General features: G+C 39.2%; 2 protein-coding genes across 3 annotated transcripts in view; one reads left to right on the forward strand and one right to left on the reverse strand.

Annotated features, from left to right (window-relative positions):
- The window catches only part of LOC124631550 (protein Tob1), a 42019-nt gene extending 35700 nt beyond the window's left edge, over positions 1–6319 (forward strand). For both annotated transcript variants that reach the window (XM_047166008.1, XM_047166009.1), the window contains exons 2-4: positions 2293–2592; positions 3644–3735; positions 4439–6319. In XM_047166008.1, coding sequence (XP_047021964.1) covers positions 2304–2592; positions 3644–3735; positions 4439–4816 — 759 coding nt within the window. In that variant the 5' untranslated portion in view covers positions 2293–2303 and the 3' untranslated portion in view covers positions 4817–6319. The remainder of the gene's footprint in view (positions 1–2292; positions 2593–3643; positions 3736–4438) is intronic.
- Positions 6320–6410: 91 nt separating this feature from the next.
- On the reverse strand, positions 6411–16915 carry LOC124631549 (zinc finger protein Xfin-like). Its single transcript, XM_047166007.1, has 5 exons — positions 16581–16915; positions 15790–15930; positions 15619–15699; positions 14890–14970; positions 6411–12611 (listed from the first exon to the last, which is right to left on the reverse strand). Exons 1-5 carry the CDS (start codon positions 16719–16721, stop codon positions 8253–8255), a joined length of 4803 nt encoding a protein of 1600 aa, XP_047021963.1. The 5' UTR covers positions 16722–16915; the 3' UTR covers positions 6411–8252.
- Between the last annotated feature and the right edge of the window lie 1189 nt (positions 16916–18104).

The raw sequence follows: 18104 nt of genomic DNA on the forward strand, positions 1-18104 counted from the left end.
TCCAACATTACCAAACCCCTTATCGTAAATACACGCTTTACATTATTTACAAAAACCCATTTCACCTGTACGTACGTACTAAAATAAATCACGAGCAAAAAGCATAAGCTACGAAAATAGAAAGATATATTTGTAGTGATAGTTCTCTAAAATAGTGGCAGTTGTAGGAAAAAACCGTAGCGACAGTCACGGTCGGCTCTTGCACGTGACCTGGCACTTCGTAATGGGTTCGGGATGTTCCCTCCAGTCTACTATGTACTGTACCATTCTAGAATAAATAAATTTATTTGTTTAATACTCTTTCGTAGGTTGAAGGAATAGACAGGGCCATTTCTACAGTTCGGCACGTGTTTCAGTATTGAGCCATAAGTTTTACGGTGTAGATTCATAAAGCAGTAGGTACTTAACTAGGTACTTTTGTAGTCTCTTCCAAAATGAATGTCTCCATACTTGTATCATCTGAAAATGCATGCGTAGTTATATTTTATGATATCATTTTTTTCACATACCTACATATTGACTGTAAACTGTAACCTACATACTTGATTTGTTATAAGTATTAGCAAATCTATTTTCGGTATAGGTTACCTGGGTGAAAAAACATTTGAAAGAACATAATTGTCGTCAAATTAACAATCGATGCAAATCAAAATGATCGAGTATGTCTCGACAGGAAACGGGAAGTTCTAAAATAGAATTTTTAATTAGTAAAAATGTTATTTACTCTTATCTTATATCCGTTATTGTTTTAATCTTCTAGAAATCTAAACGCCTATATCTTAAAAGGAAACTGTAGATTAGGGTATCGATGTTGCGTCACAACACTATTCGCTCGCGAGTCGCGACACGTCGGAAGGCCAGAGTTAATTCAGTGCGGAAACGTTAGCCAACATCCAGGCCGGGGATCGACGACCGGATGTAACAACAAACCACCAACTATACCAACTCAACGACAAAATACGTATTTATATCTTATCTCTAGCCATCATCATCATCATCCTCCGAGCCTTTTTCCCAAACTATGTTGGGGTCGGCTTCCAGTCTAACCGGATTCAGCTGAGTACCAGTGCTTTACAAGAAGCGACTGCCTATCTGACCTCCTCAACCCAGTTACCCGGGCAACCCGATACCCCTTGGTTAGACTGGCGTCAGACTTACTGGCTTCTGACTACCCGCAACGATGTTCAATGGGACGGGACCTACAGTTTAACGTGCCATCCGAAACACAGTCATTGGTGTCTAAGACATACTTAGAAAGTACATACAAACTTAGAAAAGTTGCATTGGTACTTGCCTGACCTGGAATCGAACCCGCGCCCTCATACTCGAGAGGTTGGTTCTTTGCCCGCTAGGCCACCACGACTTTTTATCTCTAGTCATCAGCATATTATGAAATCTAGGCCACATTTACTTACCCTCATTCACCTGCTTGCAAAACCTTCGTAATTGTCTACCTCGTTTTAACAACTTTACAATAGACATAAAAAATCGATTGCTACGCAGAATCGTCTTCAAACTAATCGCCATTTAAATATTAGATTTGCAAATCACCTAGGAACGACTATTCTGAGTAGCGAATCGATTCAATTTCATTGATTTGTTTCGATTACGGCAGATAACGAAATCGATTTATGACTTTAGTTGCAATAAAGCTGTTTAATACGGAAAGTAAACATTGGTATTATTTATGTCGCTACGGTCCGTTTAGTTCTCATTGTCACGGTCATAAGCAGAGGTCGTCTTGGACGTTCAAAGTTAATTTTAACTCTATTTAACCTCCAACTAAAGAAACTGAAATTTACTCGATCGTTGACTTTAAGATGTTTATTTATGTTGATATCTGACTGACACGATAGTTCGATCTTCCCTATATTTTATTTGGCTTGTTAGTATGAAAAAACTCCACTTTAGTTATAAAATGGTATATATTGGGAAACAAAACTCGCAAAAATATAAATTAAAGTTCCTAGAAAATTCTGCTGTCCCCAAAAAATTACATCAAATTTCATAAAAAACGCGTGTTTGGTACTTTAAGAGGGGTATATCTCTAAATCCCGACGTGCTAGTGCAACTTTATGTTCTGGACTTCGATTACGTATCAAATATTCTAAAAGAAATGGTATATTTCACCTTTGCACCAAAAAAAAAATTGTTGACCAGTGTTATTATTGACAATCCAATTTACACAGAACAAGCTCACTGTATCCTTACGTTTCCTTTTAAATGGAGCAATTTACATTTCAACCAATATTTGATCAATTTAGTAAATATTGTTTTTTTTTTTGTCCACAGTGAGACCAAACATGCATATTGAAGTGCAAGTCGCCCTAAATTTCGTCATATCCTACCTGTACAACAAGCTACCAAGACGGCGCGTGAACATCTTCGGTGAGGAGTTGGAGAAAGCGCTGAAAGACAAGTTCCGGGGTCACTGGTACCCCGATAGGCCGTGCAGAGGGTCGGCGTTCCGGTGCCTGAAGACTGGGGGTCCATTAGACCCCGTGCTGGAGCGAGCGGCGAGAGAATCCGGGGTCCCAGTCCGTGATGTCCTCGAGCATCTACCGCGGGATCTCGCCGTCTGGGTCGATCCAGGTGAGCCTCTACATTTGCCAATACTAATACAACTTTACAAATACTTCTGTATGGAAAAAGGAAACGAAAATAGGTTAGACAAGAAGACATATTCACACAAACCAGCTGAAACTTAGAGAAACTTTATTTCAGTTGCAATTGAAATCAAAAACATCCCGACCCACATTGCATTTTGCTGTCAAAACTTAAAACTGTTACCCAGTAAATTGTTCATAGTTTTGCTGTGGGAAATTTTTGACAAACGTCACTACCCAAGAAGTTTTGACGCTATCCCAGCGTCGTTTCACTTGGCTCGGTCGTTTGCCAAATATGTGACGTCACATACAATCTATGTAGACCAAGTTTTATCTTCGCTAAGTTTGTCCGTCGTCGAGATAAAATTACCTTCGTTTCCCATTATAGTTTTAATTATGTCGCCGTGACGATAACTGTTGTGTTTACGCTCGTCACTAAAGTAGATAATAGTGACAGCGAACGCTAACGATATGAAATAATAGCTGTAATAGCCGATAATTATCAGCAGTCGACCCGGAATTTTAATTGACTTTCATGTGTTTAATGATAATGTAGATAGATGCATTTTTTTATAAACAAACAAAGCCAATAGATTAGCTTTATGTACAGTCGTTTTCGTTGTTAGCATGTTGCAAATGCGCAAAATGGACGAGGTAAACAAACAAACAAATGCTCCGAGAACGCTAAATTTATGTTTGTAATACCCACGTCAGTTGCAACTGGGATGTAATCTCTACACTAAACTAGACCTTCCTTAGTGTAGATGTAGACCTTCTGTCCTAGTTCCGTATTATTGTTCTAGAAACAAATCAAAACGGTAAAGACGTCTGTGAAACTTGATAATCTTATCTCTCGAAAACAGATTCTTTGTCAAAACATTGTTAAGAGCTCATGTGTCAAAAGCGATATATCGAAATGAAACCAGTGTCGAAAAATCGATACCAAAACGTAATGTAATTCCTCGGCACAATTTCAAGACGTTGAGTTTCGAGATTGCGAACGAAATAAAGACGAGGCTTTTTTCCTCCCGTTTCAGGCGAAGTATCATACCGCATCGGAGAAAAGGGCGCTGTGAAGGTGCTCTTCAGTAGTGACGAGCGAGCCGCCGACGAGAGGACCGATAGAGAGGTGAGGATCATTATTCAACACATTAAAAGGCCGTAAATATATAAGCAAACTACTAGTCACACCTTACAAGCAGTTTTATTTCGCATCTTAAGGGAACAGTTCTAGCTCAGGTATAAGAAGCCAATGCCCAACCATATGCATCCAAATCGTTGGAGCCATTTTAACACAAAAGCATACCGCATAAATAATATCAGATACAATGATAAACATTTCGCGCAGAATGGAAACACCCATTTGTAACATTTATTGCTCCTGAAGACAATAGGCGAACTAATTTATGTTGTCTGGCTACGAGATTTGGCAATAAAGCATGTCAGGTGGCGCAACCCAGTTATCATTGATAAATAACTCATCATGACACGTCTATCGGGGCGTCAGCGTGCGTATTTTGGCGATACTGTAGTCGCTGCGTGATTTGTAAATGTGTGGCGACAATTAGCACTTTTGTTACGCAGCTTCTTAGTCACGGGATAACTGATGATTGATCTGTTAGAAACTTATTGACAGTCTTCGAAAGTTCTACACATTCTCGATCATTTATTTATAGACCTCATGTGCAGTTAAGTGATTGCCAAGGTCTGCACGCAGAGAACTGAATGCTGCTGTCTCAAATCCCCAAACTTTCATTGACAATTCTGCGGGGAAGGAAATAGGCTCTCGATCTTTATGATCTTGTTACTTATAATTTACTATGTTGTTTCAGGTAACCCGCGCCTTCAACCCTGAAGCGCAGTGCTTCCGGCCTGTGGAGCCCGCTGCGGCGCCTTCGCCCCCCGCGCCCGCCGCCTTCTCCCCAGCGCCGCCGTTCCGCGCGCAGCCTCTCACCTTCACGACAGCGACTTTCGCGCAGACCAAGTTCGGCAGCACGAAGCTGAAGACGAGCAGCAAACGCGCGAACCGCATGTCGCCCACCGAGTTCAGCAACTACATCAAGCAGCGCGCGATGCAGCAGCAGCTGGCGGCGCGCGCGCTGTCGCCCGCCTCGGACCCCGCGGCGTACTTCGTGGCGCGGCGCGAGCCCGCCCCCGCCTCCGCGCCGCCCTACCCGCCGGCGCCGGCGCACCTGCTGCTCGCCAACTGAGCCGCGCACGCGCGCTAGCCGCCCCGCGCGACCCGCTCATAGAGTCTTTACTTTTTTACGAGAGAGACGCGCGCCGCGATTTATTTTTTTATTTTCCGCGGGGGCGTCCCGCGCCGCCCGCCGCTTGTGATATCCGTACGATTTTCCATAACTTTTTGTATTCTCGTTCGTTACGTCGATGTGTAAATTTATCGATAGGAGCAATAATCTGCCGCGCGACTCGCCGGCGATTTATTTTCGTAATATTTAATGCTGAGTCAAGTTTTTGATGTCTTCGTTCGATATCGATATATTCGTAGGGTGTAAGGGAGCGATAGGCCCAACGGCCGCGTGCGCTTACGACGACGTACCTTCTAGAGCGAGCCTGTATACATACGTCCTCCGATCTAAGAGAAATACTGATATTTAAATATGTATACATAATATATATTCGTACGCGATAATCGTCTAATTTTTCACGTGGAAACGAGGCCAATAGAGAAATTACGTATTTTTAATATTGAAATTGATAAATTCATACTTACTATTATAGTGTACTAGTACCTATGTATTGTACTCGTATGTTGTAATAAATGTTTGCATATCCGGTGGGACGTGGTCGGACGGCGGCGGGCCGCCCGAAGGCGTCGGAGATCTCACATAGTGTAATCATCACTCGTACGATTGTACCCTTATAATAATAATTATTATAATACTATACATAATATATTATAGGTTTAGCTACGTTTCAATCTAACAGTATTTTTTTAAGAAGATATTAGTCCTTGTGTACATTTGCCGGTCGACCGCGCCGCGGCGCCCGGCCTTAGCGTGTATGGTATACTTATATTGTTATAAAAGACATGAATATGGATAAATGATAGAAAAATATTTCTCAATTCATTAAGATAACGGGTGCATGCAAATTCATAAAAATAAATACTATGTGTTATTTATCTTTTTTATATTTCACTTGGCGCTCGGTGCAGTTTTTCAATGGAGGTCAGTAGTGGTGTCGATGCAGCGGCGGCAGGCAGTGTCGATACACGCATGCGCGCCCGGGTTCCATGCACAACACTCACAATATTGTACCTAAACTGATATGTACAACTATTTTTTACTATTTTTATATTTTGATTTAGAATTAAGGCTAGTTGTATGATTTCAACCTTAACATGTACTTTATTAACGCCCTATAATTAAATTATTACGTAATATGTAATAATATCGGTGTGATTATCGATTGAGAAACTGACCGAAATGCTACAGTATTTTGTAGATAAAATCTATAATGTAAGTTTAATAATAATACAACTTAGCGTAATGAGATTTTTTATTATAAAGATACTTTTTATTTTTCTTTCTTTTGTAAGATATATTCGATGGAAGTGTTAAAGATAATATAATATTTGCATAATATAGTAAATGCGGCTCTCCATGTCCGCTAATATAATTAGTCAATAATAATTTTTCATATTGTTGTACGACTTTTTAAGTTTATATTAAAATGTTTTGTGCAATCTATAATGTGTATTATTACAACCCCTGTATGAAAATCGCTTTTGAACTGAACTAAAATCAAGTAAAAGGGTAAATATAAAATCAAAGACGGAGATAATAATCATTAAGTCACTTTATTATCAAACCACAAAGATGACAAAAGTGAACCTCATCTATGGACAATTTTAACAAATTCAGACGCCGTCAAATATAAAAATATTTATCCAGTTCTTAAGTTTACACAAATTCCTTGTCACTCTAATATTATTCAAAGTTCAAATAAAACTTGACGATTTGTACTAAAACTAAAAGTATATACTTATAACCGATTAAAAACAAATGAGGATAAATGATAATTAATATTGAGACTGACTCGAATTGAGTAATTTTGTCTATGACTTAAGATTTAATGGTTAATTTAATTAACCAATAAATTCTTAGCTAAAACTAGTATACATACACATTTTGATTTAAGCAGTAATAATCATATTCATAATTCACGGCGTCTCAAAAAGTGCTTGACAATTGACTATTTTTCAACAAATTTTAACTCTGATATAAAATCGCACTCAATCAAGGAAGGACATCTTTACAGTTCATAATATCACTTAATTTGTACATTAATCAAGAAATGTAAAAGATTATTTCATCAATTATTAGTTACCTCTCCAATTTATAAAATATTTACATTAAATGTGTATTAAGGCAATCGAGAAACGACAAACCGACATTGTCTAAATTTATAGTTTGCGTCGGAAAAGATGAAATTCTGTTACTATGGTTAGTCCCGTCAATACTATAGTACTACAAACTTAATTCGAAACATACTTAATTCCATATCATATCATAAAGTATATTTACAGTGTACAATTTCAAGAATATACACTCTAAATTTACAGGAACATTTTATATCTATTCAGTAATTATGATATTAATTTTATTGATAACGGAAGATATTTTTTGGCACCGATTGACAGAGAGAACAGAATATTTTATTGTAAAAGTATAAAGACGATATTAACAGTATCCAAAATCTAAGATATATCTTAATAGTATATTTTACATTTAATTATGTCCAGATTTTTAGGCCTTTATCACCACATTTTTTTCAAAATTATACTTGTCACCATAGATGAGGAGATATGCCCTTAGTGGTTCACATAGAATATATTAAAAATACTAAAAATAATCAGTACATTTTAGTGAAACACAAATGACCTTACCATTATTATACCAAATCAAATAATTCATTGAATCCCGAAAATTACAAGAAAATAAAACAACTATTTAATATTTACAGGATAAGAAATTAAACGTAATTTAAAAAAAAACGCGTAAGACCATACAATTACAGATTTTAAAAATAATCATACATAATAAGAAACAATTTCTTACACACAAGTAAACACTGGTTGACTGATTTTGACTATGTTTCACAATTTTGGCCCGTAATTCCAATATTCAAAAATAGAATAGTTTGCTATAATTATTTACTTAATTATCATAATTTATTTAGTAAATCATGATAAGTACTTACATTTCTATAGACATAAGTGTCCAAGTGAGTCCACATAAACCATTACGTCAAATCGAATCAGTAACAGTCTTTATATCACTATGGACAGAGTAATAATAATAAATAACACAATTTGTGAGCAAGGCTTTACGAGAATAAACGATGGAAAATAAAACTTGATTCTCATTTAAAATCATAAGTCAAGGAATGACATCATAATGATACAAAAACAATAAAATTTCACTACAGCCGAGCTGTAAAAATCGTGAGTCTGTATAGAATGTATGTATGTACAATGTAAAACCGGCGGCATCAAGTCACATCGACACCACGAAGAAATCAAGATTTAAAATAACGAGTAGAAGAAACGCGCATCGCTTTCATCCACTTTCTAAATATTATCCTAGAGGCGAGCTATGAGTAGCTCGATATAGCCGAAGATCAGTGAGCCATCTCAATATGTCGCTGTAAGCTCTTCTTGTTCATGTAAAATCTGTCGCACATGGCACACGGGAAGAATACTTTTTCGTTGTCTGCGTGTCGCGCCCGAGTGTGCGAAGAGAGGTCGAGTGCCCGAGCGAAGTACACTTTGCATATGTTACAGAAGAATTTGGTGGGAGTAGCATGCATCGTGCGGTGGGCGATGAGGTCTCGGGGGGTAGCGACGCCATCGCCGCATTGTGCACACGTGAATTCACCGGGGGGTGCTGCAGGAACATTACCGTCATCACTCTCTTCCGCTGATTCTTCCTCTTCTCCGTGATGCCTCGCCCGATGTGCCCTCAGCGCCTGATCATTGTCATACTGCGCGCCGCACAAATCACACGAGAATTCATCGTCCCCCTGACCTGTAGCAGAAGAACTGCCCTCTCCACTCTCGTAATGTTTCTTCATATGAATGAGCAATGTTGACTTTCTAGTAAAACTCTTATCACAGACCGGGCAAAACACGGAGTTCGGTTGGTGCACTTCGTCCATGTGGCGTTGATAGGCCGCTCGTTTTGTGAACTCCTTGTCGCATATCGTACAGTATCTATCCTCCATAGAACCTGAATTTTGCATATCCATATCGACGGAATCGTCTGATCGTAATTTCTTGTTTGGATTAACAACGGTTACTTCGACCTCCGGCGGTAGTCTTCTTTTCGCTGCGGAGGCCGACACTGGTGGGGGTGCAGGGGTATGCGTGACCTTAGCTAGTTGCGTTGGGTCCACGACTTCATGTTTACTTATCTTGCTAGTAACTTTGTGCTGAGGCATCCAAAGCCCAGAATTATTAGCGGCCGCTTTCCCATCAGGTGAACGTAGATGCCAACCGCGATGGCTTTTTAGTGCTGATATTGAAGTGTAACTTTTATGACAAATCTCGCAGTCGAACGTCTGTGGTTGTGCTGGTATCTGGTTGACGCACTGGTGATTTTGCAAAGCAAGCAAACCAACAAATTGTTTACCACATGTGTCACAAGGGTATCTCGCTTGATAATCTACGCTGGGATCTGCCGACTCCTGATCATTTTCATAATCAGGTTCAATCTCTTGTTTCATTTCTTGAGATTTACTTGATCCTTGGTTGGCGTTATAACCCAGTAATTCTCTTGCGTGTGCGGCCTTCAAATGCTCGTACAATTCCAACGTTGAACTTAGAGGTTTGCCACATATTTTACACATTTGAACGGTGGATTTGTGGACAGTCTTACGGTGTCGGTAGTAAGATTTTTTGTCCGCAAACGTGATCCTACATATCGTGCAGCTAGATCTACTGCTAGTGTCTCCACTGGCCGATGCTGTTGATGTATCGTTGCTACCACTTGTGCTAGGATTTACAAATCCGTGTTTAGCGCGCTTGTGTTTCCACAAACTAGTCCTGAGTGGGAATCGTTTAAAACATAATTCACACGAGTAAGGCGTTGCTGGTGACGCTTGTTGCGCATTGTTCGGAAAATTTGAGAAGTTAAAACTATTAAATTGCGGTGTTGAGAGGACCGCACCGTTCTCATCAGGATTGAATTCTTCCTCTTCAGTCGAAGCTTGCATAGTGTTCTCTTCACTATCATGTCTATCAACTAAAATGTCTGCATGCAATACTTTCTTATGTTTCCAAATATTCTTCTTATGCATGAATCCTTTGCCGCAAATGTCACATGAGTAGGGAGCGTTAGGTATATTGTAATTAGGCTTAAATGATACGAACCCAGGTTGAACTACAGGGTATTGTTTAATGGGTTTTCCTATGATTTGTGGTGCAAACCCGCCTTTAATAACGCCTGGTTTCCTGTTTGTGGTTGGTATTTTAGCATGAATACGCATATGGTTGGAGTATGCTTGGCGACTTTTGAATGATCTGATGCAAATATCGCAGAAAAACTCAGATTCAGTAGCTGCGACTGCGCCGATTCCCGCATGTGCCTGCTGAACATGCTCAGACAGTTTCTGTGGAGTGCTGTAAGAGTTGGGGCAGACACTGCATGGATAGAATTTAACCCTCAAATGAGTATTCTTATGCTCCGCGAGCTCTGACGGACGAAGGAATTTCTTCTCACACTGGTCACAATGGTGGGCCACTTGGTTATGTTCCGCGACCTGGTGATCAGTCCACGCGTCCACAGTTTCGAATATGGCATTGCATTCAGTACACGAGTAATGATATTCTTCAGCTTCTTCCTTCACAATGGACATATCCGGCTCAGAGCTGGCCATGCCTAAAGTTCGGTCAGAATGCTCCATGTAAATGTGTTTGTTCAGATCAGTAGCTTGTTCGAATTTAGAGTCGCAATGCTGGCAGTAATGAGGTTTCTCCTCACTATGTATAATCTTCAAATGTTTCACTAAATTCGGATAGTTGCTGTTTTTCTTTCCACATAATGGACAGTCAGTTGGTCGACCGTCAACACATTTGCTTTGATTATCCGACTGATCGAAACTGCCAGCGTGGACAGCTAAAGCGTGATCATTAAAGTCTTGCATATTCCCGAACCTTTCTGCACACAGATCGCAAGCTATATAAACCGTACATTCACCTTTACGAATGTGTTTTTTGAGTAAACTTTTATCTTTGAATCTAGAACGGCAGTGAACACAACAGAGAGGCACTCTTGACTGTCCGTCCTCATGTGTATCCAATACATGCTTCATGATAAACTGTTTAAGTTGGAACTTAGCCGGGCACAGCTTGCACGCGTATGATCTGGCATTGAAAATATCTTTGTATTGAACCTTGACTTCTTTCGGTTCATCTTCAAGAACTAAGTCATCAGTAATGCCATTTTCGTTGTAAATAATTTTCCACAAATTGGTACAAGAATTTGACCTCATATGGCTGAGTAAAGCGCCAATGTGGCCGAATGTGATGACACAGTTGTAACAAGTGTGTTTTGGTACTTTGTGTCCGTTTTTCTGCAAGTGTTGTATGACTGCTTTTCTGCGGGGATGCTCCCGATCACAGCACAAACAACGCTTTGTGTTAATTTGCTGAATGATGTCGCGATATTTTTGGATGAAATCTCTTTGGGTTTTAGTAACATAAGTTTTGTCAGGGTCAAGTTCTTTCACCTGGTCGTCGTCGTCAATGGTATCATTAGGATCAGCTGTTTCGTCCAGTTCCTCGTCATCTTCATTAACTTCGCTGTTAAATGAATTAGTTTGTAAGCCCTCATTTATTTCGACGACTGGGGCCAATGTCATTGGAAGGTCATCGTCTTCTTCCTCCTCGACATCGTTATGATTCATCTCACCTTCTTCATCGTGTTCTCCGTCTTCATGTTCTCTCTCTTCCTGGCCGTCATCGTCCTTCATGTCTCCGTCAGGTTTAATATCAAGACTGTCATCTTCTTCCATATGTTCTTGGCTTTCTACAGTGTCATCGTTGACATCTTTCTCGTTATCGCTTTGAGCACCTTCCATATTATTATCATCTTCACACTGGTCAACATTTTCGTCGCCGTCAGCGTTATCATCACCTTCTTGTTCACCTTCTTGTTCGCCTTCTTGGCGAGCAATCTCGATTTCGTTATCTGAGTCCATGTCAACCGTGTCATAATGTTGATTCTGATTGTTATGCATTTCTTCATCACCTTCTTCGTCACCTTGCTGGTGATCGTATCCATCGACGTCAGGTATAATAGCTTCGGCGTCAGGTTCAGTGAGAATAGCCTCGACTTGAAATGACGCAATCTCAGGTTCAGATATCAACGTTTCTGGACTTTCAGGTCCAGAATTTAAGATTTCAGGTTCTGATACTAGTACTTCAGGTTTAGAGGTCAACAAAGTCTTTAGGATCTGAGGTTCCTTTTTCTTTATTTGCAAATCTTTGAGTGCTTTAATACGCAGTGGATATGGTAAGTTATTTTGCGAGGCCTTGGACGTTTTGATTGGAATAGGTCTTTGTGGCGTTACAACTTTATTGATGGGCATAATTTTCGCTGGGATGTTCTTATTCATGAATTGCATCTTATGACTAATAGGATTCGGCATCATCCGTGCTTTGGGGTTAAACGGATTCGGTCTGAGTTTTGGTTGTAGGTGAGTGAGAGTTTTCTTAGGAGTGATTTTGTTTGTGTACCTGTCGAAGCTGTGCGAGGTGAGTTCATGTCGGCGGGCGTTGTGCGAGTACCTGTAGGAGCGGCCGCAGACGAGGCAGTCCTTGGACGCGAGCTGGTGGATGCCCTGCCTCGCGTGCAGCGTCTCGCCGGTGGGCCGCATTACTGTGATAGAAACCTCCGGCATGTGTGGCACTTTTGGATAACTTTGTGCGGGCTCATTCATTTCTTCCTCTTCTTCTTCATTGTTTTCACTTTCCGCCCCCTGAAAATTGTGATACAAATGGAAATAATTAAACGACCGATACTAATTGTTTATAAAGCAGTTATTAAGTTATTGAATAAAAACATACACATACCATGTTATTAAATTAGAAATATGGAAATTAATGTGACACCTCAATTGATGACCAACAATTTATTTTAGAAAATGGGTATTTAACTTACAGTCTACTTAAAAGAATACTTACAAACTAAATTAACTAAAAAACACTTTTTAAATTGTGTTAACAGTCTCAATAATGCTTTGATTACAAACAAAGTATCATTCATATCATAAAAAGTAAAAAGAAGTTATTATTATCAAATAGACTAAAAAATACAATAATAAAACAATTAACATAAAATTTGTCAGTCAAACAACATTAATATATTTATACTACTCTAATGAGCACAAGTAGAACAAATATTTACAGAGTGCTCTTTACAAATAAATTGACCACACTTTACGCAGAACTGTTTAGTTCTCCTATCGCGTTTTGTTGTTTTCACACATATTTTGCATCTCCTTCTATTCTTATAATATGGTTGCACATTATTCTGCAAATGAGGGTATTTATTTTTCTTTTCATCTAAATCTTGTATAGGGGAAATTAAAAGTCTCTCCTCATCTGGTTCAAGTAAGCTCAAAGCTAAATCTTTGATAAATAATCTCCGCTGAGTAACATTTGAGTTTTGAGAGCACCACAATACTTGTGCATTGACCGAGGCTATGTTCAATAATGTAAAGAATAAGGACAAAGTCCAATCATTTGTGTGTTGCATGGTAGTGTAATAATTCATGAGAACATCAACTACTTCCACAGCTGATTGATTCTTCTTATACTCAGATACAACTGTAGTGTGATTTATATGGCCTTTCCTATAATATCTAGGTTCATTGGTCATTACATTCACTGATTTCCCTTCATTATTAACATAAGATGTCAATGAAACTTCATGATCAATAAATCCAGACATGAACGTGTGACATTTCCTATATTGTGAAAGAAATAGTGGTGGTATTATATCACTGTTTGGATGTAATACTGCAATAGAGAATAACTGGTATTCATTCCTAAGGCGATCAATCAGTCTGGAAGATGTATACCAACTGTCCATTACAATTGTTCGACCGGATCCAGCTAAATGCTGAACCAACTTTTTCGTAATCTCCTCAGCACCAAAGTATGGATCAGTTATGACGTCTAAGTTGCTTATATAGAATGTAGATGAATCAACAAGCAACACCATCTTTATACCCCTCTTCAGTGGTTTCTTATCAATTTCATATCGAAATGGGCAAGGTCCGTAAACTGGCACGATGATCTCATCAATAACCGCGATATTCTCGATGTCGTGAGATGTTCTGCAATTCATGGCGAAGATTTCAAATACTTTCCGCATTCGCTTCATTATGTCGAACTGAATAATGCTGTCGTCATCCTCCTTATCAAAGCTGATGTTTTGTAGCAGGTATTTGAACCTCTCGTATTTCATGACATTTCTAACGCAGGGAATACCACATTCAGAGTTCCAAAGGTCAGCACATACCTGATGCGTCGGCCGCATTATGCCATGCAAATACAGAATACCGATAAGCGTTTTAATTTCGCTGACGCTAGTTGAGTCCATGAAACTTTTCCCATTTGCCACAATATTTTCATTAGTTGAAGCGACAATCAATTCTAGTAGGTCATCAGTGAATAATAACTGCCACGCATTTTTAGGTCGTGCACAATGTTTATGGACTTCTGATTTACGTTTTCTGAGTTTAAAAGCTTCTTTGATTCTGGCATTATTGACTGAAGTTGATAATTTTGGAGATTTGGATATAACTTTCCTATTTTTGCTTATGTAACCACTTTTGCAGTCAACATAATCATCATCAATTTCAGGTTGGAGTTCAGCCTCAGAGTCTGAATCATGGTCAGAATGTTGCAAAACATCGCACTCTTCCTTTGTCTGTAGAGAATCAATCACCTCATTGTCTTGAACCATGTCCAAAATTGCATGGACCCGATGCCAATCCATTCGAGGATCCACACATTTCTGTGGATGAAATTAATTCAATTGAACTATTCTCCCACTGGTATTCTTCAAATGTTAGTTTTCACATATAGTATTGCTAACATATGAATTAAAAAATAAGACAGATCATTGTATAAAAATATTACAAAACCAAAGTTTAGAATATTGAAGTGTCACATTAAATAAGAGTATGTGTTACAAAACAAGCGCTTGTTATATTCAGTGATAAACTATATTGGGCATGTAATCTCTACCTTATCACTTCTTGGTGTGAGCCCCAATGAAGCCAAGATTGGGGGACCTTCAGGCTGCACTTTGTTTGACAAGCCAGCATTCTGAAATATTATAAACATTTTATAAATATAAATACCTATATACCTAATTGAATTATTTGTTCAGTGTTTCGAGAGCTTCAGTTATATTTAAGCATCTTTGCATAAAGGAAAACATTGTTTTAAGTACACAGTTACCGATTACATCAACCATAGCAAGTGAATGTAAGAAAAGTCAGGGACTTGTGTGCAAGATATTATGGACTTTTAAACACACTGCAATGTAATACAATGTTTTAAGATTACATAAAAAACCCGAATGTCATAATGATGACTGAAGGTTATTTAATTAAAAGAAGCATGAAACGTGAGGAGTGCTCTATAAAACCCCACTGTGGTAACACAACTTTATAATCAGTCCCATAAACCGGACCATACAAGGAAAACACATTTAAATAACTGACGGCTACATTTCATTCTGGACTTATCAGAAACAGTCAGCATTCACAGCTAGCTCATTATCACTACATACAAGATCTCTCTGTGTAATTTAGCTGACAACAGTTCACATGTCCTTGACACCAATATGCAGCAGTGTCTTAAGTGCCTGTAGACCAGACCAGAACTACTAATAAACTTCCAGTGCATAACTCAAGTAGATAAAGAATTTATCATTGCCAGTACTAGGCTGACTCATACACTCATACATACCTCAATGACAGGATATGAGCCATCAATGACCACTCCATCATCATAAGCCTCATCAGATAGTGGTTCACTTTTTATTTTCACCTGAAAATACATATTTCCATCATATAAAACAACAGTCACAAAATGCTAACTGACAGTTCCAAGCTCAAATATCCAGAAAGATAAACCCACCTCTTCTAGTTGGCTGCCATCTTTTAGAGACTGTAGTTTGTTTTGTGTCCTTTCACATACATTTTTAAATACATGCCAGTTGTTGACATTGTCCATGCATTTCCTGCAGACATTAGTGGGCAGGTCGTCATTTTCGTTTATCTGAAAAAACAATCATACGTAATCATCGCACGATGGGCAAATAGGCGCTCTCCACGATGCGCTCGTTTCATCAGAACGAACGAGGCGAAACCGCGCCTCGTGTATAGATAGCTACGCGAGGAGAAACTAAGTAGGTAGGCGTAGGTATAACCGAGCGCCGGCGAGCGGCTACTCCTCGACCGAATAAGTAGAAGCGAGTCGAGTGGCAGCCAGCGAGCCCCTCGAGGGTTAGCGCTCGATATACGCACACAAGTATAGCGCACTCACGCCGACAGCGACGCTCGACCCGGCCGAGGGACGAGCTGCAGGCTGGTCTCGTCCGATAAATCAATACGCCCGACGGCCAAGCCAACTCGACCCATACCTAGAGATACGCAGCCCCCACCCGATATGACCCCCGGGAATAATGCCAACCCGACCCTCATGATAAGCGCCATTCCTCACCGGCTGCACGGAATGCGACGCGACGCGGCCACGATCCGAACGATAGCCGTGGAGCATTACAAAATGGTGGACGATCTTACGACATCTCCACCTAAACGCGCTGCCTGTCATTGCTCGAAGCGAGGCGGATGACGAGTTCTCACGTATGCCGAGGGTCTACTTTCACTCAAAACATCACAGTATCACTTATTTTACACATTACATACCTGTATGGACACACAATCCTTGATTTTGGAAGCGAGGACGGGAGGTTCCGAGTCATCCGAACTGGTGGTAGGAAAAATCGGCAGTAATTCGCCTCGAGATGACAAGCACAGTCTACAAACACGATCATAGTTCACATTCATTGTAAATAAACGATATTTTGAAAGTATTAACACCTTCCACAATCTTTAAAAAAAGGACGCCATGTCACCACGAGCACTTCAACACAAAGCACTGCATATCGTTCTTGCTAGAGCACGAAAGCGGCTGATGATGAGGATGAGAAGTCGATAGGTTCGGTCGGACGGCTGGTTCGAGTCGGCGACCACCTGTCGTTCTGCGCATGTGCGCGTAAAATTGCGTCAGGGTGGCCAACCCAACAAACACAAAATGTAGTTTATCTCAGACTTCGTAAACATTTTAGCAATTCTGATTCCAACTGACTTTGGAACTGATTTTAAATATTTATTTTGAATCAATGCTACTACTGCTACAAGTCTCAAAAGATTTTTTTTGTTTGAATCTTTTTCGTAGTTCCAAGCTAATGTCTATAGAAGCCTCTTTTGTTTTTGGAAAGGCATTTTTTCTCTGATTAATAATTAAGGTATGTTGTAAAGTCCTAAACACTGTTGGTACTTACCCACGTTATAAATACGGGTATTTTTTACCTTAAAACACAATTACATAGTTATATGTGTTATTTTTCAAAGATTCATTTAAAAAACTCGCAAATCTTTCGTGTAGAATAATTTGTATTGGCCTCATCGAATTTTTTTCTTGGGGTTTTACATACTGTAAAGGGATCAAACCTATTTAATAATTAATAACAATAAAAGATTAATAAAATACATGACAGAAATAAAATAAAATTACCACACACCACATGTAAAGAAAATTGTGTAAGTTGTTTGCAACCTCTGGATTGCGCGACAAAAGTAGTTCTGTCTCTTTCTAAACCAGTACAAGCAAGGCGGTAGATTCAAACTTCGGATAACTTCGCTCATGTTTCGCAGTGGCGGGAGTTTACAAAACTCTGGCTATTGTTTGTTTTGGTTTATTATTGTAATAATTTGTAAAAACATTTTTTACTATGAACGACTTCACATTGCATTAATAACATGGATATTTTGGTTTAAAGTATAACATTAAGTCATTGTGATAGCGTTTAAAAACGATACTCGTAAAAACAAGGTAGTGCCAACTTTATGGGTGTTTAATAAACAAACATAATAGAAAGAAATTAGTTTGGTTCATTCATAGAGAGGTGGGGGAAAGCAAATTATGAATGAAAACGTAAATGCGTTTTACTCAGGTTTACTATACGTCAAGTTAAAAAACCGGCCAAGTGCGAGTCGGACTCGTGCACGAAGGGTTCCGTAAATTACAGTTAAATCAACCTATCTCAAAAACTATAAGAGATACTTTGATCAAACCAAAAATCGTTGAAAGAGTTAATTAGCATGCATCACCTCTATTTTTTTTAGAATTTTATACCCCGTAGTTATAAAAATAGAGGGGGGGGGACA

The sequence above is a fragment of the Helicoverpa zea genome, chromosome 6 (assembly GCF_022581195.2).
Source record: "Helicoverpa zea isolate HzStark_Cry1AcR chromosome 6, ilHelZeax1.1, whole genome shotgun sequence".
Classification (NCBI taxonomy): domain Eukaryota; kingdom Metazoa; phylum Arthropoda; class Insecta; order Lepidoptera; family Noctuidae; genus Helicoverpa; species Helicoverpa zea.

What these genes read in the sequence shown, in the direction of transcription:
- LOC124631549 (XM_047166007.1), bottom strand. Translation starts at nt 16,721, where the DNA reads ATGAATGTGAACTATGATCGTGTTTGTAGACTGTGCTTGTCATCTCGA. An exon ending in GCTCATATCCTGTCATTGAG is followed by an intron (nt 14,971 to 15,618) that starts GTATGTATGAGT and finishes ATAATATTTCAG; the next exon opens with AATGCTGGCTTGTCAAACAA. An exon ending in TCACACCAAGAAGTGATAAG is followed by an intron (nt 12,612 to 14,889) that starts GTAGAGATTACA and finishes CACAATTTTCAG; the next exon opens with GGGGCGGAAAGTGAAAACAA.